At 44.7% G+C, this 24,819-nt stretch overlaps 3 protein-coding genes across 3 annotated transcripts; 2 read left to right on the top strand and 1 right to left on the bottom strand.

Annotated features, from left to right (window-relative positions):
* Positions 1-64: 64 nt before the first annotated feature.
* LOC115746843 (stress response protein nst1) lies at positions 65-5,927 on the bottom strand. The gene is made up of 3 exons (XM_030682772.2): positions 3,842-5,927; positions 2,457-3,529; positions 65-381 (listed from the first exon to the last, which is right to left on the bottom strand). Exons 1-3 carry the CDS (start codon positions 5,333-5,335, stop codon positions 252-254), a joined length of 2,697 nt encoding a protein of 898 aa, XP_030538632.2. The 5' UTR covers positions 5,336-5,927; the 3' UTR covers positions 65-251.
* Positions 5,928-13,476: 7,549 nt separating this feature from the next.
* LOC115746907 (U-box domain-containing protein 16) lies at positions 13,477-15,904 on the top strand. The gene has a single exon (XM_030682874.2). The coding sequence runs from the start codon at positions 13,480-13,482 to the stop codon at positions 15,796-15,798; it is 2,319 nt and encodes a 772-aa protein (XP_030538734.2). The 5' UTR covers positions 13,477-13,479; the 3' UTR covers positions 15,799-15,904.
* Positions 15,905-21,789: 5,885 nt separating this feature from the next.
* Positions 21,790-23,235, top strand: LOC115746934 (transcription repressor OFP1). Its single transcript, XM_030682924.2, has one exon. The coding sequence runs from the start codon at positions 21,898-21,900 to the stop codon at positions 23,098-23,100; it is 1,203 nt and encodes a 400-aa protein (XP_030538784.2). The 5' UTR covers positions 21,790-21,897; the 3' UTR covers positions 23,101-23,235.
* The last annotated feature ends 1,584 nt before the right edge of the window (positions 23,236-24,819 follow it).

The raw sequence follows: 24,819 nt of genomic DNA on the forward strand, positions 1-24,819 counted from the left end.
ACTGAACGAAATTCTTCCCCAGGGTATGAATACCTAACTAGCGGTATAGCAACGAACTAAATCATCAGTTACCTGAGGGGCAAGCTTTATGCATTTTGACCTGTATTGCTATTTGATGTTAATCTAAGTATATATCAATCCCCCTTGTAAGGAAAAGGAAGATACAATCCGTCCAATATCTGAACTCTCCCCAAAAAAGGAGGCTGCTTGCCTCTGTAAGAACAGGCATATATAAATCCCTCAAATTCTGTTCATTCTGTCTTTTCAATCAAGTCACCAGGGTGACTATACATGTTTGAGGGAAAAATCCCCCCAATATGGGGCCCAGAGACCGACGGATTTCCAACGCCTTCTCCCGATCCTTGTGCTGCCCATTTCATGCTGCAAAAGTAAATAAACCAAACATAAGATCATCCAAAAACTCTAAAGATGTCAAAAACAGAGGTCACTTAGAATATGAGAACAGCAGGGAACTTGGATGTTCTGTTTGTCATACTCAATGCAGGCACGTTTCCTATAGTATTAAGAAACTGTGATGACTCAGTGTCCATGGTAGCACCATCAACCTTTCGATCATATGAAATGGTTGACATGAAGCCAGTAACTTGAATGCAGTTACGAGATACTGAACCGTAATCAACCAAAAAAGCAATCATATCAGATAATCATCTCGGCAAGACCAACCTCACCCTCACATACATCCTACGTTATGCTGGGATGGAGAAACACCCCAGGACAAAAAATGCACGAGGATATGAACAAGTTCCATACTAAGATCCATTATCCAAGGATCATCTTCTCCATTATAGGAGGTTCAGCTTGGTCTGGTTGTCCAGGTGGATCATCTCTTATCAAGGTAACTGAATAATTTGCTATATCTATCAATGGCAGATAAAGGAAGTATCTAACTCAGCTAGATAAGTCTAAATATAACATTAGTCTCAAATAAATCTTCAGCTTATTGCTGTAGCCTGTAGATATAACTTCCACCACCATCAGAAGGAGTAATTAAATATAAGAAAATTCTCTCTATGATGAAAGAGATGCGCCCAAGAGGGCTGATGGGGTTCAGACAAGTACAACAAGAAGAATCTAAAATGGAAAAACCTATTTTAAGAAAATAATGGGAAGTTTCCATGAGTACCTCATCGCATGTCCCAAATTCGAGTAACTAAAAATAGAAAAAGAACCAACTGCGATTTCGGACTTAACAGGAATAGCTCATAAATCTATCTATTCCAAAAATCACTGAATGATGGAGAAAACCAAAAATGATTTTATCTCTGGAAAGAAAACAATCCTATGTATAAATCCCCCATGAATGACCAGCCTAAACCCCCAATTTTGTCCCTGGTACTTTGTTGGTCAAAATAGCGAACTAACTTAACCTAATAATGATGCAGCAGAAGACAGATGACTGCCTCTGAGAGCTTCTACAGAGGTTACTTGCACTTACAAGAAGATTTTCCTCTTTTGAAGCTTATTGACAATCAGAATAAAGAAGAAAGACACACAAGGAGGTGCTCAATGCTTCCAGATAATTTTCCCTCAAAAGCTGACTCAGACAACTTCATTCAACTTGCTAATCCAACATTCTCAGCAAGATGACCTGAACGGCTAATTCTCTAAAGAGACAGAAGTTAAAATCTGATTTTGGACCCAAAGAACCGTATGAAAAACCTGATTGTCACATCTCCTAGTCGGTACGTTTGGAGCTACTTGGCCTACTAGTGTTTTGGGCCTTTTGGCTTTTGAGAGCATGCTAATTTCCAGTCAATCGATGCAACTAAATAGCAAATCATGGGGCTAGAATTGGCTAAACCCATGGACATAGAGCACACAAAGTCCATAAAATATCAAGATAAATCTGGGGTTCTCCAAGTCACGGGGAGCGCTATTGCAAGAAAGCATCTCTCTACTGCATTGGAAGACAATGCAGAGAGAAGGAAGGAGATTTCACAAGAAAAAATTAAAAAGTTGCTGTTTTTCATTTAATGCTGCATACAGATGCAAAGAACATGACCGGATGACTGAAAGCGGCTGTCAAGAAATATTACCCACTTACATGGACTGTAGCTAGCAAAGGTACCGTAGGCAACTTACTCAAGTTAGATTAAGAGAAAAACAGTTGCAACATTATCACAGGGTAGTCCGAATACAAATGAAACTAATACATAGGTGAAAATACTTGAGTACAGGCGACACTGGCAAATGTTAGGTCCTGGGAACTACCCTCTATTCCAAAGAAGTTGCCACAACTATCTGCCAATGTAAATAAAGACAAGGTAATTGTGTACAAAGACATTTACATTTCTTAAAAAATTCTCTAGTAACATCCTTTTTTAATCTAACCTAAACATCAACAAAACATAGAACCGAAGTCAACATCCTTGTCTTAGCTCTGTATCTAATGAACGAATGCTTCCCAACATAGATAAGGCTTAACATGCACTCACTTGGACCAACAATTGGCTGAAGAGGGCTCGAACGGATGAGTCAAAGCAGATCTAGTAGGGCTTCCAAAATACATTTGATTTGGAGTAGACTCTCCTTGAGATGCAAGAGGAAGATGATTTTCACCATCTGACAGAGGTGGAATGAAAGCTTTCTGGACCCAAGGATCTTGATTATTTAAGCCCGTCAAAGGGCTTAAAGTTCCACCACTTCGTCCGCAACCAAGAAAATCTTTCTGTGGAGTGTGAGTACTTGGTACAACAGGATCCTCCTTTGAAAAGAGTGAGACTGAACTATTCTGTGACAAAGGGCGAAGCATATCTTCCTTAGATGATCGGTTCCGCTCAGAGTTCAAAAGCCAGCTTGCTGGGCCACCTATTAAACTTAAACCATCCTGAGCGAGAGGAGAAGTATCCCACATTTGCCAGGTTCTCTTATCATCGGTACTTGCATCTCCGACATGAAAATTGCTCACGTCTGGGGCCTTCGGAGTACGAGCGAAACGATTAGCATTGTTATGCCTGTCATCAATACCTCGTAACCGTGACATTGGAGACTCGATAGGTGAGGGCTTGGTAACTTCAGACGAAGCGATGACATTCTTTCTAACATGAGGCATTTCTGATCCCAAGTCTGTTAAAAAGCCAGACCCCACATCTAACTGAAAATTATCCAGTGATTCAGAAACAGGCCCCAGTAATGACGCTGGATCAGGAACATAACATGGGTCTTCAAAAAGCTCCGGCTCTTCTGTAATAAATTCATGAGACCCTTCTCCAACTCGAGAAAAGATGGGTTCAATTGCAGGTGAGAAGCCTAAACTACTGCTGGGTATCCCATTTTGATAAGCAGATACAGTAAATGGTGATGGAAGTCCAAAGTTGAGGGGATTATCAAATAACTGAGTTGTTGGGGGCTGACCAGGGGCCAATGGGCTTTGACCTTCTTCCTGGAACTTGGGACTCGGTTTGCTTATAACATTGGCATTGGCTGAAGGATGAACAGATGATGAGCGAGTAAATAATTGTTGCCATGTTTTCTTTGGTGCAGATGCCGTTTGTGTATCAGAGAACACCTGTCAGTGAACATTAAAACATTTTACAGACAACAGTTCAGCAATACATATAGACACTGCACAAGCATTATGACACCGCAGATTATCACACTAAATGATGCAAATCCATAAAAGAAGCTCTCTGGTCAAGAACAAATTCAGTATAACTGAGGCGAAAGTAATATGCAATTGAAAAAATTGCATAAGAAGGATAGCAGACAAGATTTGTTCACTCGACAATAGTTCAGAAGTATGTTCACGTGCCAATTACTCGCTCAGAACTATGGATACACGGTTACAGCAAAGACAGGACAAAATGAAAAGACAACTTACAGGAGAGTTACTGCTCTTGTCTTCCAAATTCGTGACTGATTTGCCACCTATTCGCTCAGGCGGACAATGATCTCTCTTATAAGAAGTATGGACATGATTTACAGCACCGATAGGTTTGTTTTCTTTAGAAGTTGCAGTGGGAGTATTTGCAGCCCTTCCAAAGAAACTACCCCCACCGAATGCTTTAGACGAAGATAAGAAAGTACCCCTCATTCTGTCCAGGTATCTAGCTCCCGCACTGCCCTTAATAGGACTATTTGCAGAGACGCCCTTTAAACTACGCCCCATATCAGTACCCTGACCCTTTACACTTTCTGTTGCAGATTTTTGAGGTTGACGATCAGGTAAACTCTTCTTATCAGAGTCCTGCTTTCTCTCACTCTCCTTGCTTCCTCTTCTTTCCAGTTCTTCTGCATCAGAGTTGCTCTTACTTGAGCCCCTATCTCTATCTTTCTTTCTCTCCTGACGCTTTTTCTCTGCCTCCCTCCTCCTATCTCTTTCCTTGTTGGGTGATGATCCTTTTGCATTATCTTTTTCAGCCTCACTTTTCTCATCCCTAAGTTTCCTTCGCTCCTCGACTAACCTTGCGACCTCCTCACGCTGTTTCCTCTCTTCCTCCTCCAAAAGTTCCCTCTCCAACCTAGCTTGCCTCTTCTCCTCAGCTTTTCTGCGTGCCTTCTCACTTCTGCTCTCATAAGAATGCCCGCCATCCCTCTTAGACAACATACCCCTATGCTCAGCATCCAAAGCTGCATCTTCCGTCAATGAACTACTTCTAAAAATCTTTCTCCAAAGCCACCTAATGCTCAAGAAAAAAGATGTCAGCAGCTTACCGGAAAAAATAACAACTCCTGAATACGAATTCTCGGCCAAACAATGGTCATCTCCCCCAAAAACCCCATCTGCAGTTCTCCTCCACGAACCAGATTTCGTTGCTAAAGACCCACCTGCCCAATTCCCATTTTCTAGCCAATCCTGACCACACATCCATCCACTATCAGACCACACCTTCCCATTCAATAACTTCCCACCCTTTCCAACCAAATCCTTAATAATTCCAGAGTTCGAAATACCCATGCCGGACGGCACAGGTAAGTCCAGAACCGGTCTTTTCGAAATATGTCCACAATAAGAACACATAAACTTACCTCCACCTGGATTTTGATCTTTATACGGAGTCAAACAGTTACGACACCTCCGGGTTGCAGTCTTCCTAAGCTTCTGCAACTCAATGGCTTCGTTCTTTTTCCTCTCCCTAAGCTTGGCATTCCTACGCGCCCGCCAAGCCGACAGCTTGGGCATCAAAATCTCATACCAAAAGAGGGTAACCAACAGCACGAACACGCAAGCCAGCCTTGGTGACGTAATCTCAAAACGAAAAGCGGGCGGCAACAGCTGAGAAAGAGCCCATAGACCTATCAGTGGAATCACCAACCAAGGCAGCATAGTCGCGACCCGGCGTGACCACTTCTGAATCACACACAGTATACACATTATCCACTAACTGACGCCTATCTTCCCCGTGATCGTCAACACAACGAATTCGCCAAACCCTAGAACAACCAACCCAGCACCCACCTCTATCTCCAAAACCAACCCTAATTCCTCCGCGGAATAAAACGCGAACAAGACACCGAAAAAATTCCCCCAGAACCCAGCACCAATCCCCGACTACCTCGAATCCCCCAACACCGCCAAATTAAACCCACTCCACCTCCGATTATCGAGCTACGTCCCCCGATGCACTGAACTCGAGAATGGATCCCTCTTGGGTTTCCCGCAAGACTCTGCGTCGAAATGGAGCTACAAACAGCAAGGGCACGAGCTTTTCTCCTCTTTTTCCCCTCTCAATCGAACGAATTGGGGATTCGAAGACTTACAGGTCGGCAGCCCATCCCAGAAATGCGAAACACAACAACTCGAAGCTTGCTAAAGCCGGAGAGGCTCAGAGAAGCTCCTTCGGGTCGCGAATCGGTAATCACCGGCCGATCCGGGTCGGAGTTTTCTTCTTGCTAGCGAAGAAAGGAACTGTGACGAATTACAGAAATCGCGAGAAGATAAGAAAGGGTCGCCAAAAGAAACTAACGAGAAGCCATTTTTTCGGCTTATATAAGGAGGAGCCGACCCGGGGCGGTCCGGACCGGTGTTGTTTCTCTCTGCTCGCGGTTCGAACCGGCCGGTCTGACATTGGGATCATATGAAATTAATAGCACCTTTATCTCACGGAAACTTCATAATAAAAGAAATAATTCTCAAAGGAAAACCCATTGGTTTTTATTTATTTGATAATTTAGGGAAAATGATTTCATTAATCATTTTCTTTCAATTTAAACTTATTAAATTCAGTTCATGAAAAAAGTTTTTATGTACGTCGATAAATTTTTCGTCATTCGAATATCGAAAAAAGGAAAAGATGATTCTGTCGAACAAACGAACCCGGTCAAATGCTTTTGAGAAGGGACGTGAGAAGAGTCTTTAAGGTGCGATTGCGGGTACGGAGACTTTATTCTCTATGTCAAGGCACTTAAGGCAAAATGTCCATTTCGTGCTTCGCCAGGCCAATTGGATGAGATTTGGAACAAGTACGATGATTGCGTTACTAACTCTGGGGTTGTGAAAGGACTTGCAAAAAGCGACATTCTTTCCTTTTTGTGGTGACCAGTGGACATTGCCGAAGTTATGCCCGTCGAGGGAAATAAGGAAAACGTGGGGATGGGTGGGGTTTGATCCTTATGAAAGATCGGAGATGATCTAGGACGGTGTCGTGTCAAGTGTCGGGCTTTAGCTCCTCCCGCCCGACTCGAGGGAGGATGCCGATCGAGCAACTATGAAGGGTTATCGCGATCGGGATCGAGGGCTCTTACCTAAGAAATGAAGAAGGGTGTTGCCATTACTTGATGAGTCGATCCGTGCACTGAATGAGCTTTTCTTTAAAGAAAAAAACCTTCTTTGAAGACATTTCCATACTATAGCAAAACAATAACTCAATGTTCCGCATGTTCCATCTCTCTATATATATGCGTGATGATTCAGCCGAATTTGAGAACATCAAGGCTTTAGATCCTTCCTTCTATGATTAACTCTCGTGCCCATTCATTTCCCATCTTTTTGTCAAACTACTGAGAGTGTGATGGTTAATGAAATTCCATTGCAAAAAGAAAAAAAAATCGAAAAAGTTAATCCGTACGGATCTTTTATCACCACTCTATCGAAATGTGATGGAAGAAATCTTTCTCAAAAGATTTGTTAAGATTCAATTTGGTCCATTTCATGTTACTCTCGTCTGTGATTCCACATGGATTCATTTTTGGATTTTAAAGCGATTACGGTGTGTTTGTTTTGCGTAAAATTCAAGATTTTAAAAATACTTTTCCAAAAATGATTGCTTATAATATTATGCATTCATTTTTTAAGCGATTCGAACGATTATTTTTCAATAAATATTTTTTAAACGTTAAGTTTTTCGTGAAACAAATGCGCTCTTGAATTTTGTTCCGTTCGTAATGAATTTACAAACCGTGAAACATTAGTGTGACGGTCGCGCTCAGCAGCCAATGGGACTAGGCCTAGATTAGGCCCAGGATCAAAAAGACCACCTCGAATGTTTCTGAATCTAGACCAATGTCATTCACACAGTTCTTTAAATTAAAGTAATGTATTTTGACGACAAAGTCAAAAAGCAACGTGTCTTCGTCCCAAACAAAACAAAAAAAAAATCTGTATGTTGTGCTTATCCCTCGGTCGTCGTAGTCATTCAACGGATACTATTCGGTCTAATCCAGCCCGATTTAATACATAGGAAAAGCGGTAGAGATAAGGAGAAGGAACTACCCAAGAAAAAACAATAATCATCATTACCTCCCGAATGCAAATCGCGTTCGATTAATTTTTTGGAGAACTTAGGCCTCTAAGGGACTTTAGGTCAAGACAGATCCGAAGGTATTTTAGGATGTAGCATTTGTGGAATGCAAATAGACTTTTTTCTTTCCCGCTTCTAACTTGGCCTCACTCAACTTTCACGATTTCGGAAATGTTCTCGAAAACCCTAATTTGCCGGTGAGCCGCCGACGAGCCACCACCACCCCGAGGCCTAGGTCATGGGACCCTAGAAGACCACCGCCTAAGGTCACTCCACCTCAGGCCACCTAGTTCCAGCCAATCGAGGTCGGCTGAGAGGCTGGCTCGCAGTTGAGTTTCGCCAACAAATAGTTTGATTTTACATAGCTATATATATATTAACAAAAGTCCGTTATAAAGTTTAATTTTTATCATATGCCCTTTAGGTCAAAATTGCTTTCCAATATGTTTCTAAAATATATATTACCAAACACTACTTGTATTTTTAAAACCCTTTTAACCAAAGGCCTTTGCATTTCCCTAAAAATTGGCCAAGAGCGAGACCATCTTTCTCATAGTAATTGCCTTTTCACCTTATGACCGACCAAGCTTTTTGGGGTCCCATTGTTAAAGGTCTTATCCATTCGTGTGTTGCAAAAGCGGAAATTGATTTCTTAGCCCAGAAGAAATTTTATCAGAGATTGGGAAATCAAGAGAATCACATTCAATTATTAACTGTGAAATTGTCGGTTATAAGAATATCGCCTAACCTCGATATGGAGATTTTACGAACAAATTCGGGGGTAAAATCTTTCGATAAGTAGAGTTATCGAAAGAGCCGATATTGATCGATAACATAAATTTTTTCTTTCGCCGCTATTTTAAAGTTTCGACCTGAATCGAAGAGTTACGGAGAGAAGGAGCTTCACTCTCATATTGCTTCCATAAAGTTTTGACGTGAACTAAAGAGTTACAGAAGAGAACTAGATTCGACAAACTCACCACTTTCGACATAAGGAACTGCGAAATTTCAATATGAACCCAAGGAGAAGGAGAATGAGAGGGCTTGGACTTTTCAGAAAACAACTTTCATAACATGAATATAAGAACTCATATCCACCTTGGTACCAACCCTCACATAGGATATTTCCATCCGAGTCATGTCCCTTTTATGCCCGTCATTATCTTGTCCAAACGCTGGATACATGAATGTTATTCTTGACTTTTATCCTGATCACCAGCCTAAATACAGTGACACGTTAGGTCAGCCAATTGAGTTCACCAATTAAATCTGACAATAGAAGTTCATAGACAGACTTGACTGCTGATAGGAATTAGATCTGATCCGAATACTTGTTGCTTCTGGAGGATGTAAACTGGCTAGGACATTGAATTTACCACAACTGGACATTGAAAGATCAAAGCTCACAACTACTCTGATTAGTTCAAACATTGTGGAATCGAATCACAACTACTCCATTCGGTCCAAAATTTCTCATCTGATTGAAAGAAACAAGAAGGTGTTTACACTTGATAAATTAATTTCGTTGTCTATGCGTACTTATGTCGTTGGATCGTGTACACATATAAATAGTAGACTAGTCTATGCAAACCTTTGAACGATTCAATACGTTGTATCGATAAGCATAGCTCCTAAGTCACGAATTGTTCTTTGCAAGCCAAATCGTGACCGTATCCAACAACGATTATACTTTTCTTTGAATGCACACAGGGACAACTCGTTCAAGAAGAATAAATTAAATTTTTCATACAAATTTTATTTAAATTAAATTAAATATAGAGGGAATTAGAAATTAAATATAGAGGGAATTAGAAACCAGGTGGCGAGGACTATCATTCTCCCCACTATCGCTTGGCAGGCCCTCACCTGTGATTGATAGAGGGTCATTGGCCCCCTACAGGGGCCTTCCCCCACCATTGCCGGCCCTTCAAGTCGATGGTGAGACGGCGACGGCGAGGGCGAGGTCTGCAAATCCTCATCTCCTAGTTTCTAACTACCTCTTTTTAAAAAAAAAATTACATTATCGTATAATTTAAGATAAATAAATCATTTATAAAAAATCAGATTTGAACCAAAACAACATCGTATTAGCCTTATATTTTATGTTTTAGCCATGTCATCACCACATAGAAGAGAAAAATTATTTAAAAAAGAAAAGAAAAGAAGAAGCCACATCAACATTTTTCGTTGGCCAAGACAAACGAAGTTAACAGAAATTGCACCGATTTGACGAGTTTTAGGACTTATTTATACTTTTCATAAGTTATTAGATTCAATCGCACTCTTGTGACTCTAGGATATCCAGTGCGCCTATTTTTTTTTTTCAAAAATGCCGGTTTGCTCCCTCACACTGCTAAAAACTTAAGGAGGCAAAGGGCAAAACCATGCTCAAATCTTGGAAAAGACCTCTGGACTCGAGAGATAATCAATGACAGCTCGGTGTTTATCGCCTATGCTTTGCCACTAAAAAGTGCTGGCGACCGTTTTATGCAACCTGTTGGCAAACTTCGCTAGGACGGCCATCCCTAAAAGTGCACATCAGGGATGACATGGCTATCCTTCGAATCCGAAGAACTGTTGGATTTCATGTATTTTTCTGAGAGAGAGAGAGAGACCGCAACAGCCGTCTCTAAAGATGACAGAGTTAGCCATCCCTGTCAAATGAAACTTTTCGTTTGGGATGATCAGATCAATCCCATTGAGACGACTAAAATATCTTCGCCTGCAAAAAGAAAAAAAGCCGAATATCGTCAACCCGAGTTTGCCACCATCCTCCCCCGCCGATGGCCACCGCGACGGCCGGCGGCTATTTTTTGCCATAAGCCGAGAGAGTGGAAGAGAGAGGGAAGGAGGGAGAGAGAGGGTTGGTTGGGGTTAGTTGCTGTCATGGTGGATGAACGGTAAGTTGTGAAAAGGATCGGGCAAAGCCTGCGAGGTAGAAGAAGAGGAATCGCAACTTATTATTCATCATCCTCAGCTGGCGTCTACTCAATAATGGAGGTGGTTCTGACCGGCCATGACCAAATCCATTTTTCATTTTAGTTTTTGGATAGCCTGTCGTTTTTTGTTCATGTTGGTGTAAGAAGGGATGCTGCACGCTTGTCGTGCTCGTCTTTCAATGCTTGGCTTCCCTCAATCATCAGTGGTGGGTTAGATAGGACATGCAAGTGTGTCATCCCAACCAACCGCAAGAACAATACAGAAAGCATGTAACGTAGTCTATTCTATTTCGAAAATTAGACGTCATAAGTCCAGCTGAATTGCAACTTACCGAGGGTTAAATGGAATATTACGGCACTCAATGAACGTTTTTCAAAAGTTATAGCACTCGAGCAGTAAAAAAAAAAAAATCATAGCACTTGTGGTATACTTATCCCGTGTCTGGGGAACATATGTTTCATTGATGCTTGAGAATCGCTTCCATATAAGTGATTGGGTGCTCCTTAACTCGATCAGCTCCTCTTCTTCTTTTTTCCCGGCATCTTATTTAAAAGTTGCAATTGAATCCTTCACACGTTACCGTCTTTTTTCTTTTTTTTTTGCGTACTAACATTCGTGCCTTTTCTGCGACCGCGATTGCTCATCTACCGTAATATAAGATTTGAAGTTACAAGAGCAACTTTACAAGTTCAAAATAACCGTCGAAGAGACTTTAAATACCCGGCCCGTCCTCTTTACCAAAGGGGCACGCCCGATGCAAAATCGGGTTCTCGGGTCGAGGCGGCCCGTCAACTATAATGTACGTTCCAAGAGTGCTAGCTCTAAAAGTAATTTCCTACAATGGCACAATGTATTATCATAAGTCATATTGATTAAGCTTGTCGGGCGCTCAGACAACATTCGGTTCTCAATCAACCAATCGTGGGACCGTGATTAAAAGCATTAAATTAAGGGCACAGAGTTGATGACTCGAGAAAAAGGAATCTATACCAAAGCTTTATTTTTATTTTATTTTTTTGGGGTGTTGTACAAAAGATTGAATCCATACATTATATAATTAAATGATGGACATGAGTAAAATCCTTAAATTGTTTTGTCCGAACTTTAAGACATAAAATTCGGAGGCATTCCCTGGGATGAGTGGAAGAAAAATATTTTCTCTCGACTTAAAAGGGTGTTGGTGGAGAAGGTAGACTCCACGTCATGTTCGGATGGCTACAGTAGGGTAGGGGTGTATAGTAGCGTCCCGCGCCCGAGAGTGAAACATCGGACTTTCGGCTCCTGCGTCGTCGACTTGTGCTTCGCACGGTATCTTTAAACCGACATGTCGAGTTGACGTCGTACCCCTGATTCACATCCATACTTTATATAATTAAATGAATTTTTTTTTTCATTATTATAATGCCAATTATTGATGAAGATGAGAACAACAACTTTACCTACCGGTACCATTGAGAGGAGCGCCACGTGCAGGCGCCCCTTTGTGCCTTTACCAGTTCATCACAATTCACACCCAGCGAATGCTTCCACCATACTTTCAATTTAAAAACCAATGCGCGGCCCATAACATTGCATATTATTATCTTTATATTCGCACCTAATTTCGAATAATCAATTCTAAATTTAATATGAATTTACACCGCGGCCCCCGGGTTTTCTTCTAATTGAAAAAGACGCCCAGTCGGTTTTTTTTTTTTTTTTTTGGGCCGAAGGTCTCTTGTGTGTGTGTGTACAATGGGTTGTCCGCCCGGTCAAATTGCTCAAGCAAGGAATTAGGCTACGGTCAATTACGTGACGCTACCCACCCGAATGACCACGTAAGAGATGGGTGGCTTATCTCCGTGTTTCAATTGGTTTACTCAATCGTTTCAGAATTGGAGCTGGCTGGCGTAAAAGACCGATCTCGAGAAAAAAAAAAGAGTAAGAATCCCTCTTTCGTTCGCGATCCCCCGATCTGGATGGAACAGGCACGGACCGCTCTCGTCTCGATTCGATCGGAACCGCGCTTGTCCGCTCCGAGGCCGAGCGCCGTAATGACACGGAAAGCCCGATGTCTCCGAGGTTGGGGATTACTATGGAAAAGTCCGAGGCGGAATCCAGCTTGCATACGGCCGGCGGCGGCCGTTGGAAGACGAACGTGGGTCCTCCCACTTGGTGAAGTGGACGTAGCGTCTCCGTCACATTTGCCCTCTTTTATATTATTCTTATTCTTTTTTTTTTTTTTTTTGTGCTGTCTTTCTTCTTCTTATCTAAATATAACTGCTCGTTCAAAGTTCAAACCCAAAGGCCAAAAATTTGGTCCGTCTCCTCATGCTTCTTTTGCCTTGTGGGCCCCGCCCACCAATCACCTCGCGAACACATGCGCAAATTTGTATTGGTCGCATAGACCGATTCGATATAAACGCCACGCGTATATCTCGAATTAATTGATTATGATTTCGTGAATATTCGTATTTTGAAAATAGTATCGGATCAGACCATTCGATTGGGTATCCATCTCGCAACAGGAAATTCGTCGGGACATGTGCGTTCCAATAGCTTGATTTTCACGTAATTGACTATTTTACGGGATTCATGCTAAACCAAAAGGGTAAAAATTGTTCGGAAAGATTCCCTTTTAGATGTTTTACCCCCGTAAAAGTTCTAGCGGCGGAAGACTGTCGGGACATGTGTGTTATAATAGCTCGATTTTCATGCAATGTCGAAAGGGTGAATTTATTTTTTATTTTTGGGTCGATTTCTTTCCTGTTTGTAATTGTATGAAAAGTATTGTGTTGAATTTTATTTTGGGGAGAAAAAAAGAGGGGGGCCAAAACCAAACAAAATCATGGGAGTTGGCATGAAGAGCCGTCTCGCTTCTTCACACATTGTTTCTTCTCCAACACACGCAATTCTCAATTCAAGAAACCTCTTATCTTCCCATCACCTCCTTTCCGTAATCCGAAAGCTCTTACCTTTTCTGGTTTTCTCTCTCTCTCTCTCTCTCTCTCTCTCTCTCTCTTCTTCATCTTCTTCCTTCTCAAGCCTTGCCCATCAACGGCAACTCCGTTTCTTCTTCGAATTGGAGACCCGCACCGAAGCCTCGCTCCTGTTCCATTGCCCACCACCCTCTTCGATGGCGGTGACACCGTGGGCCTTCCCGCCGCGGAAGCGGCGGCCCTCGGCCGGAGCCTTCGTCTCGCCGAGGCTCTCCGACGTCGAGCTCGTCCAGTCTCTCGTCCACCTCTCTCAGGAGATCGCGTCCCTCGACCCATTTCAGTACCTCCTCAGGTCGTGCTCGCTCTCCATCGTCCGCAGGGTCAACCTCCTCGCGGTCCTGTTCGAGGAGCTGCTGCGGAAGCCGGCGAGCTATGGCTCCCCGTCGGCGGTGCTCTGCTTCGAGGAGATGTACATTCTGCTGCAGAGGATCAGGACGCTGATCGAGGACTGCTCCAACGGGAGCAAGATGTGGCTGCTCTCGCAGGTCGAGCTCGTGTCCGACAGCTTCCGCGAGCTCAACGCCGATTTGACCACCTTGCTCGACGTGTTCCCGGTCGGGGAGGCTGAATTGAGCGACGACGTCGAAGAGCTCGTGGCTCTGATCAAGAACCAGCCTTCGCGGGACAGGGCTCGCGTCGATCCGAGGGACGACGATCTCAGGCGCGACGTGCTCGCGATGCTGCACGGCATCGAGAGGGAGGTCGTGCCTGATCAAGCCAAGCTCGCCGCCGTCTTAGAGAGCCTGGGGCTGCGCGATTCGTCGAGCTGCAGAGCAGAGATGGAGAGCCTCGAGGAGGAGGTCCAGAATCAGAGCGACGAGAAGGCAAAATCGCAGGCAATCGCGCTGATCGGGCTCGTCCGGTACGCGAAGTGCGTGCTCTACGGAGGATCGACGCCGCCGAAGCCGCCGGCCGAGTTCCGGCTGCGGAAGTCGGCGTCGAGCGTCGCGCTGCCGGCGGACTTCCGGTGCCCCATCACGCTGGACCTGATGCGGGACCCGGTCGTCGTGGCGACCGGCCAGACGTACGATCGCGAGTCCATCAGCCTTTGGATCCAATCGGGGCACAACACGTGCCCCAAGACAGGTCAGACCCTGGCCCACTCGAACCTCATCCCCAACCGCGCGTTGAAGAATCTGATCTCTCTGTGGTGCCGCGAGCAGAGGATACCCTTCGAAGCCTCCGGCGACACCACAAGGGCCCGCGGTGGCGTGAGGAGCAAAGCTGCGATCGAGGCGACCAAGATGACGGTGTCATTCCTGGGCCGAAAATTGTCCGGCTGCCCGCCGGCGGAGATCGCCGACAGCGTTGTCCACGAGCTTCGGGTGCTCGCCAAGTCCGACACTGAGAGCCGGGCCTGCATCGCGGAGGCCGGAGCCATCCCCCAGCTAGTGCGGTACTTAGGCTCAGACTTCGCCTCGGAGTATCCGAGCCTACAGGTCAACGCCATCACGACTATACTCAACCTGTCAATCCTGGAGACAAACAAGGCTCGGATAATGGAGACGGAAGGCGCTCTCAACGGAGTCATCGAGGTCCTGCGCTCTGGCACCACGTGGGAGGCGAAGGGCAACGCCGCCGCCACGATATTCAGCCTCTCCAGCGTACATTCCTACATGAAACGGCTCGGGAGGAATAAGCGTGTCGTGAAGGGACTGATGGACTTGGTCCGGGACGGCCACGGCGGCGCCAGGAGGGACGCGCTCGCGGCGATTTTGAATTTGGCGGGAGACAGGGAGGCGGTCGGGAATCTGCTGGAGGGAGGGATGGTGGAGATGGTGTGCGACGTGATGGAGAGCCTGCAGGAGGAGGCGGTGACCATCCTCGAGGCGGTGGTGAAGCGGGGCGGGCTGGTGGCGGTCACGGCGGCCTACGGCGCTATCAGGAAGCTGGGCACGGTGCTGAGAGAAGGGTCAGAGCGGGCTCGGGAGAGTGCCGCGGCGACCCTCGTCATGATATGCCGGAAAGGCGGATCGGACGCCGTGGTGGAGCTGGCGACGTTGCCGGGGATCGAGAGGGTCATATGGGAGATGATGGGGATGGGGACCGGGAGAGCGAAGAGGAAGGCAGCCAGCCTACTGAGGATACTCCGGCGATGGGCGGCGGGATTGGACAGCGATCTGGTGGATTCTGGTTACACGGCCAACGGGGCCACGACGAGGATAATGTTGCCGAGCTAACATCGGTTCATTCAATTATTTGTAAAGTTTCATTGGATTTAATTTATTTCTTTCTTTTGCCAAATCAAATGAAAGCCAATTCTCTCGTATAGTTCAATTCATTTCACAATCGGTCTCAATTTTCCTACTGACGTTATATATGCAATTCAAAATTGGCAAAATGAGATGGCTATGATGCTTTGAAACTCTTCCTTACAAACCACTGTATCTCGAAAGTTGGGATAATTGTCCAAAAAGTTCTAAACATGCAATACGGCGGTCAATTCACTCATTAGCATGTTAATTGTGCCAATTTAGTCCTAACCTTTTTTATCACTTGCCAATTTAGTCCTAAATTTTTTGACAATTTACCAATTTAATTCTAAACCTTTTGACAATTTGTCAATATCCAAATTGAAAAAATTCCAAAAGGTTGAAGACTAAATTGACATAATTAAAAGGTTTAAGACTAAATTGGCAGATTGTCATAAGATTTAGGTCTAAATCGGCATAATTAGAAAATTTTAGAACTGAGCTGGTCATCCTACAATAGGTTTAGGACGCTTTAGGCAACTATTCCTTTATCGATTATATCACAAGTAAAGCATTGTCCTTTAGTGAATATTTAACACAGCCCAAATCAAATGCTGACGCTGATAAATATGTTCTCGTTTTGGCTTTACTTGATGATATGACTATAATCTTTATTATTTTTATTGTGCCCCACTTGATGATAGATACGTTCTTTGTCCTAAGCTGAAATTAGGTTAATCTAGTTGCGTAACTATAATTACTAGTTGATTTTAGTGCTATTCCATCTACTTCCTAGAATTTGATGCCTACCGATTTCGAGACTGGATAAGGATGTTTGGATGTCAGTATCTCTACACGACGATAGATATGAGGACGTCGAACCTAGACACGCATTATAAACCGCCGCAAATGGAGCGGGAGATCTCGATGTGTACTTATCACCGAATTTAATAATCGGTCACCGAATGTTTATAATGACAGATTTGTTCTTGAGAGATGAGAGTATGCCTTTAGCCAAAGTTTGTGCTTTGCTATTTCTAGTTGTGTTGTGTTATATAGATGCTCGAACCACGCGAACTTGAACGTGGTGACCACTTATGTGAGGAAGTAAGAAAAGATCCATTTTTTCCCATGTATATGAAATAACTTAAAGGATACCATACCTTTGGAAATAGAGTATTGTACTTTAGATTATGCATATGCTAATCGAGTCATTGTATGTTATGCGGAAAAATATGTATGTTATAAAATCTTGAATTATTAGATGAAACCGTGGTATAATATTTAAATAAATTAACGCTTCTCTTCACGCACGCGTTGGACTTTACCCTAAGCCTATGGCGTGGAAATATGTAATTGGGGAGGTAAATAGGGACTTGAAAAGATTTGAACTGTGGACCTCTTACTCTAATATCACGTGAAATTTTGTGAGATCGTCGCCAACTGTTCTAAAAGTTTAAGCTGTTATATGAATGCGCGATTCAATATTTAGATATTCCAACGGTCTAGTGCGAGTTTACTTCGCGGATTAGGTGATTGAATATATATTGTCCATACTAAATGCCATTTAGAGAGTTTTGATTTGAAAGGCCATTTGGGATGGCTTAGCCTAGCCAAACCCTTTTAAGTTAGAGGGCTTGGCACGTGGCAACGCTTCATTGGCTCGTGTCTTCATGAAACTTGGCAAGTCATTATTGGCCAATGTCGCATGGTAATCCTCTCTATTGTCCACCCTAGTCCTCTCACTATGAAGTATCCTAGTAGTTCATTCGAGTTACTTGTGGAATTTCGGGACACCTAAACTGTTGGTAGTGCGTTACACATATGATGGGCTTTCGTGTATGATGAAGAGGGTGAAAATGACAAGAAAAGGAGATTGGATCCACGTCAAAGCAAGCTGTTTAAGATTAGGCCAGTCAAAACGGATTATAAATCTATTAATTATTTCATATATGATGAGCCGAGTTATTATATGATTTGGTAATATTTAATAAATGCGTTTAAACATAATATTAGTGCTAAATGAGTCATTAATGTATTGTAAATGGATCATAAATAGGTTTATAACTTATATAGATCCAACTCACTCCTATGATTTTCTCTTCATTCTCAAACGCCTTAAGTTGATCTCGCACTCACTTGGTCCGTACTCTCATTTCAGCTTTGATATGAGTTTTTCTAAATTAAATTAAATATGTAAGGAATATGAGTTGGGTCGGATATTAATTGGATATGGATCAAATCAATTATGGATCACTAGATTTGCATTATATGAAAATTAGTAAAAAAAATTTAAATGAGTCTATTTGGGTCGGATCATCGATCCGATCCGATCCACTTGTTCATGAGTCTAGTTAAGACGGACAAGATCCTAATCAAAGTGTGATTAAGTTGGCAAGCTGCATCATGCGCCGCCATTGCAGTTGGAGTGACCGCGTTGGGACGGCTGGGATGACCATCGGGGTCAACCGCTAAACTCGGCGGCTTCGCGATAGGCCACGTTAGAAATGGCTAAAAAGTCAAAGTAACCAAAACGCGATAGCAATTTTAGCAGACTTTGACTTTCAAACTCGCACAGCTGCAATGCTGCAGCCGATGGAGAGAGACCTACCGCGTCGGATCATTGATTAAGTCCTCCTCCTTATAATGGCGAATCCCAGTTTTGCGTTTTAGCCATCGTTACAGTCTCTCTCTCTCTCTCTCACTAGATCGCTCCGACAAGACGCACCCCCGCATCGGCCTTCTTACTTCTTCTCGGGACGTACCACAATGATGGGCTCGAAAGAGATCTTGGTCGTCGCGGTGGTCCTGGCGATGATCGCGTCCCGAGCTTCGAGCACGAGGCTCCTGGCGAACGACGACCAGGTTCGGTCCCGTCAAGAGAGTGCAGGCCGCGAGCTGGCCTTGCACCTCACTTTTCGGAGGGAGAGCGGTTCCTCGTCCAGGGATCGTAAGATGGAGGACAAGTTCCTGCTGCTGAATTCGCTTCCAAGGGGGCGAGTCCCGCCTTCCGGCCCGAGCAAGCGCACCAACAACTTGATCGGCTGATGCCGTTTGCAAAACGTTGTGATTCTTTCCATTCGCTTCGTGCCTCGATTCTTTCATTCATTCTTTCTCGTGCCGTGCGAATTGGGCACGGCCATATGTATACGTAAGAGACTCGTATACTTTAGTGTAAACTCAGTCAAAAGGTCAAAAGGATTTGAGTTTCGTTAATTCCTTCGAGGTATATCGGATTGTTCAAGACGTGAATGATGACGATCTTCTAGAGCGATGAACACGGAACTTGCGTTGTTTCATACGTAGCAGACCTTGTTGACGCCTGAATTCGATCTGTCGGACTTCGGTCGGGCCAACCCTCCAATCTTTATGTCAAAAACCTTGAAAATTTCTTTACATTCTGGCCGCAACAGCGGGGTTTATCCTATGGGCTTGGGCTGGGTTAGCCCAACATGGGTTAGCCCCTCAAATTATCTTCCCTCTCGCACGGACATGTTTGAGTATATCCGATGACTTGGTTGAATTCAAACCTGGACTGGGAATTCCGAATGCCGTGGTTGCTCAGAAGCCTCCTAACTAAACAGATGAACAAACAAGGTGTGCAAAGATCAAATATGTCTGATGCCACTCACTGTCGCTAAAGTGAATCAGCAATTCTTATAAGCTGCTGCCGTTCTCATTTCTAGAGCGTCACGTCGCGCCGCGGCGACATCGTGTTCCTCGCGAATGTGATCTTTCCAGGTAAAATTAATATTGGCCTCGTATTTCTGGGAGATGAAATCAGCCAACCACATGTCTTCGTACCTCTTCATCTTCTTTTAGAGTTGGTCCCCTGCTCTGTTGCCATTTTACTATCTTTAATGCAGTGAAGGAAGAATGAATTGCAGAACGAGCAGCATGATTCTATAGTTCCGTCCAAACTGGGCACATGAGGCTAGAAGATATTGGGCCAATCTTCGAGACAGAAAATGATGGGTTGCGAGGGAAAAGTGGCCTCAAATGGCTGATCCAATTTAGGACTCTCCTGCTCGAATTCCGGCCGTTCAATCGCTCTCGAAACTCCTCGCCGGTGGCGGGCATGCAGATCGTGCAATCGAGCGGCTCTCCCGTCTCTCTCCTCTTACGAGGCGCTAGTCGACACGACCATGCAATCGTCATTTAAAAGGGTGCGGAACAGGATGGATTTTGCTACTGCCCGTTGCCGTTGTTACCTGGTTGAATTGAATCGCAAAATCATCGAGAGAGAGAGAGAGAGAGAGAGAGAGAGGGCGCGTGCTTTTTTTTTCCCCTGCACAAGATCAAGACGTTCAAGGTTGTGGCCAAAACACGACCAGGGAGCTCGTGAACATTGACGTTGGTGCTAACGTTTTGGTCCCCGGGGCAACGTCAACAGCAAAATTCCACTGGAAAAAAGCGTACGTGCTCTGGTGCGATCGCCACGCGCATTGCGGACTGAGACGGTCTAGTACAGGTCGGCGGACTCGTGCGCGGGTTAAACTCTTTGCCTCGTCACGCCGAGACAAGAACAGAGCTAGCTACAGAGCACCGGTAGAAGCCGAATCGTTTCGTCAAATCCATCCTTTGGTCCCCCAGCGTCCCCCCCGCCTTCAGAAGAGAGTGGAACATCCTCCTTCCTCCTTTTTGTATCCTTTTTAGTTCTAGTAAAATTCCTGAAACAGGGACCACAGGGGGCCGAGAAGGGGACGGTTCGGTCTCTGGTGACGAATTCGCGGAATTTGGAGTTATGAGCAGGGTAGGAGGGAGTCGGTCCACGACGGGATATCGTTATTAGCTCGACACCGATTCCCATTCCGATGTTTGGTCCCGGAAAAAAAAAAAAAGGACAGCACGTGAGGAAAGGCCGGTTCCGGTTCCCGTTCTCTCTCGGCGCGCGTGGCGAAGAAGAGGACAACCGATCATCTCTCTCGTTTCTTCTTCAAGCAATCACTAAGCGGTCATCTGAGAGTTACCTGACGTGAAAGCTTTTGCTTTTCCCTTTGCGATCTAATCTTTGTCGTTGGACCACTTCTTTTTAAGTTAGTGGACATCGCCTGTCGTTAAACATCGACGGCCCCTTCTTTCCTTTTCCCCGTCTTTTGTTCTTTACCTCTTTTTCGAGAAGGGCTTTCCCTGAAATTTCCCAACTGCTTACCCTTTTTTTCAATCGATCCAAAAAAAAAAAAATTTGAGTAAATTCGTCTTTTCAGTCATCTCCGGAAAGATGCGAAGGATCATCAACCATTTGTCCCGTCGCGTTACCAGGACGATTCGGCCCGTGTAGCCCCGACCCATCCGAACCACCGAATCACGTGGGTCCCCATCGCGGAAAATCACGCGATCAATTTGTCGAGATTTTCTTTTGGTTCGCGTGACTCACGAGCCATTTCCGCTGTGCATGCCCTTGCTTTTGCGTTGTCTACAATCTCTTACCCTTTACATTATTAACTTCAAAATCAAAAACATTAGGGTTTAGAAAGTTATCGCGTATAGAAACTACACCGGGAGTGGGAGCCCGAGAAATCACAAAAACTAGATAACCCGTGAAAAGAAGATCGGATACGGGAAGAATTCTGCTCGAATCTTATTGATTAAGAAAAATACTTTTCTGACATTACTATAAATAATGGTACAAATCAACCGTAGATTCACATAATATTATCGCATGTTTTGTATAAGGAAAATGCTTCCCTGTCACGTAAATAATAATAATCTTGTTAGACTATCAAGGTAGCAACTTCCGATTGTGTAAAGCACTCATTGCTTGAAAGATCGTGTGATAAAAAAATAAGCGATGTCGAATTGTCGGTCTTCCTATTGACTAATCTCTACCTTGTAATTTCCAATTATGATTCGACCCCAAAAAAAAGAAAATTCCAATTATGAGAGCCAAAAGGCAGATTTTGAACCGGACAATCAGCACGACTAAACTAAACAGTACTATAAACAACGTTGATAAGGGCCCCACTCTTCGCTCCTTTCAGCCAAAATTTTCCTTCCCTCTGTGGGACCCCCGCCACTCCCCACAATTCATCCTCCACGCCCCTTATTTATCCTCCCTTCACAAGTTCTTGAGAGAGAGAGAGAGAGATGGGGAATTACAGGTTCAGATTTTCAGACATGATCCCCAATTCCTGGCTTCACAAGCTCAGGGACATGAGCCGGACCAGATCATCCGCAACTCATCACCGCCACCTTCCTCCTCCCATCAAGAAGAAACAGCCGCCCTTCTCCGCCACCCCCGCGCCGCCCCCGCTTCAGGACCCTCCCCGTCACTCCCAAACCCGTTCCAGGAAGTCCTACCACTTCGCCAGAGACCCCACCCCTCCTAGCCCCCCCAGGAAGTCGACCAAGCAGAGGCGGACGCGCAGGCCCCGCCGTTCCTCGTCCCCGAGGCTCGTCGCCTCCTCCGTCTCCGCCGGCTGCAGCTGCCGCGCCACCGCCACTCTCGACTCCTTCTGGACCAAGCCCGACTCGGTCCCCGAGTGCTCCACTTCCCCTCCTCCATCCGACACCTCCGCCGCCTCCGACTCGGAAGAGCTCCGAGCATCCGGTCCTCTGCCTCAGCTGAGCCCCGAGATTTGCGGGGGGCTCGTTGCGCACCGGTCGTTCGATCAGATGGTGTCCTGGTCCAGCTCTTCGTGCCGATGCAAAGTGCTCGACTCTGACGAGTCGACCGACAGGAAGCAAGTGAAGAGCCCGGACGGGTGCGAGTCAGTGTCCACAGAGATCGAGCTTCCCCCAATCCTGACAAAGCCTGTGAACTTCAATGACATGGTCAAGAATCTCAAGAGCAGAGACACCCACGAGCCGACCAAGAGCCGGACGACTTCGCAGCTCTCGGTCAGAGTCGTGAAGGCGGAGCAAATCACAGTGCAGCAGGAACACAACAAGGCCAGGAGGTCATTCTCGGTGAGCTCGCCAGGGGTGAAGCTGCGAATCAACTCGCCGAGGCTAGCGAGCACCAAGAGGGCTCAGACCCAGAGCCAGAGCACTCACCACCGCCCCGGCCGAAAGGGTGTGCCGTCGCCGTCGCCGCCGGGGGGGAGGGGGAGGGGGAGGCGGAGGAGCGTGTCGGACAGCTTCGCCGTCATGAAGTCGTCGCTCGATCCGCAGAGAGACTTCAGGGACTCGATGGTGGAAATGATAGTGGAGAACGACATCAGAGCGTCCAAGGACTTGGAGGAGCTTCTCGCATGTTACTTGTCGCTGAACTCGGACGAGTACCACGATCTCATCGTCAACGTCTTCAAACAAATCTGGTTCGACCTGAACTGCACTAGCTTGAAGTGAAGCTTCTGTTAGATTCCAAGTAGCGATGAAGACTACTGTACATGTTGACTCTTTTCAACCTAGTGTCACTTTCTAATATCATCATCAGTATATACTAAGTCCTCTGCCAATCCAAGCTCACATTGTTCATAGAGAGTTCCTTTTGAGCAAAAATGTCTTCTTCGTTTCATGGGTCAGCTTCGAATTTTCTCATGGCGGGACTATTTTCTCGACCCCGTCCAATTCAGGTTCTGGCTCGCACCTAGGGTTAATCAAAGTCGAAAAACACGTCGAGACGCCAAGAGATATTGAACTCGGGAATCAAAAGCCGTCTATTCAAATACCACAAATCGCGCAGAAACCGCTCTCGGCGAGGGACACATGGCACATGTTTACATGTTAAGGCTTTCACTTAACCAGTTCGATGAGGTTTGCATGATGTTTCATGGGCCTTCGGGTGCTCAGATCCGTCTGCACTCATATCCTTATACTATCCAAATCACAAATTCCGAATTTCACACCGTTGCTTTCGTAAAGATTGCGCATGTGATTTGCCGCATCATTTTGGTTAACCGGTCACATCGAAGACCTAATGTCCAAGTAACTTTTCGCGGAACCACACTGAACAATAATCAAGGAAATCAAATTAGGTGAAGTACCATGGAAACCCATTGGGTTTAATTTGAATAATCCCCCATGCTTTTTACCTTTTGCTTCTTCTTATTATTATTATTATTATTATTATTATTATTATTATTATTGAGGTGTGAGATTGGCTGTACATTATATGGGAATGATTGGTAGGTATGGAATTTTAATAATCTTTTGGAGCAATGATGGGAGTTTTCAGGTGTCAACACCAAATTGCACGGCAGGAGGCGAGGAAACAAGATTCTTTGCCTAAAAAGAACGATAATGGGGGCCCACCCAAAGACCAAATTATTCACCCCACTACATTATATTAAAAATAATTTAAGCATTCTTCAAAGTAACTTCCTTTTTATATATATATATATATATATATATATATATATCATATCTATAATTCTCATCTCTATGATTTTTATTCCACCCCACAATCCATTTACTAGCAAGATCGCGTGCTTATTGACAAATAAACTCCTTTGGCCAAGCTCAAAATCCTTATTCTCTATGTCCGTGTTTTTCAAAACCAATATCGCCATTCGCTCGTATCAATCATGTTACATCTTATGTCACGAGTTACCTAACTATTTTCCATAATGACGTTCCACATAAAGCGATCGATTCGGTGGGATAAAAGGCATCATATTTCTGAAACCACCCAAATTCACCTAAAGACATAAAAAAAGAAAAGAAAAAACTGGTCCGCTTTCTCTTTTTTCTTATGTCAGCTAAAGCGTGTGGATACATCGCACCTCGGGTCACAAATTACGCGCGACCGTCATCATATCTGTCCTAGGCACGTGTGTTCAGGTGTAAATCATGAACTTTAACGATAGAGGTGACTCGGTGAATTATTATAGCGAACGTGATAACAATGAACGTACTTGTAACAGTGATCATCGACGTAGCATCTTTCCTTTTGGCATCGTTAACGTCCGATGATGGGTCCTGTCCTAATTCCAAAGTTTGGTTACTGGACACGACCACTTCATTTTCCCTGGTTAATACGCAAATGTGCATGTGCATGTAAATGGACGTGTCCCCACTTACATCAATTCCTAGATTTTCGAACACACCATTAATTATGAAAGTACC

Source organism: Rhodamnia argentea, chromosome 7 (genome assembly GCF_020921035.1).
Source record: "Rhodamnia argentea isolate NSW1041297 chromosome 7, ASM2092103v1, whole genome shotgun sequence".
NCBI lineage: Eukaryota > Viridiplantae > Streptophyta > Magnoliopsida > Myrtales > Myrtaceae > Rhodamnia > Rhodamnia argentea.

What these genes read in the sequence shown, in the direction of transcription:
- LOC115746907 (XM_030682874.2), top strand. Translation starts at nt 13,480, where the DNA reads ATGAAGAGCCGTCTCGCTTCTTCACACATTGTTTCTTCTCCAACACAC.
- LOC115746934 (XM_030682924.2), top strand. Translation starts at nt 21,898, where the DNA reads ATGGGGAATTACAGGTTCAGATTTTCAGACATGATCCCCAATTCCTGG.
- LOC115746843 (XM_030682772.2), bottom strand. Translation starts at nt 5,335, where the DNA reads ATGTGTATACTGTGTGTGATTCAGAAGTGGTCACGCCGGGTCGCGACT. An exon ending in ACAAGAGCAGTAACTCTCCT is followed by an intron (nt 3,530 to 3,841) that starts GTAAGTTGTCTT and finishes GTTCACTGACAG; the next exon opens with GTGTTCTCTGATACACAAAC. An exon ending in TCAGCCAATTGTTGGTCCAA is followed by an intron (nt 382 to 2,456) that starts GTGAGTGCATGT and finishes TTACTTTTGCAG; the next exon opens with CATGAAATGGGCAGCACAAG.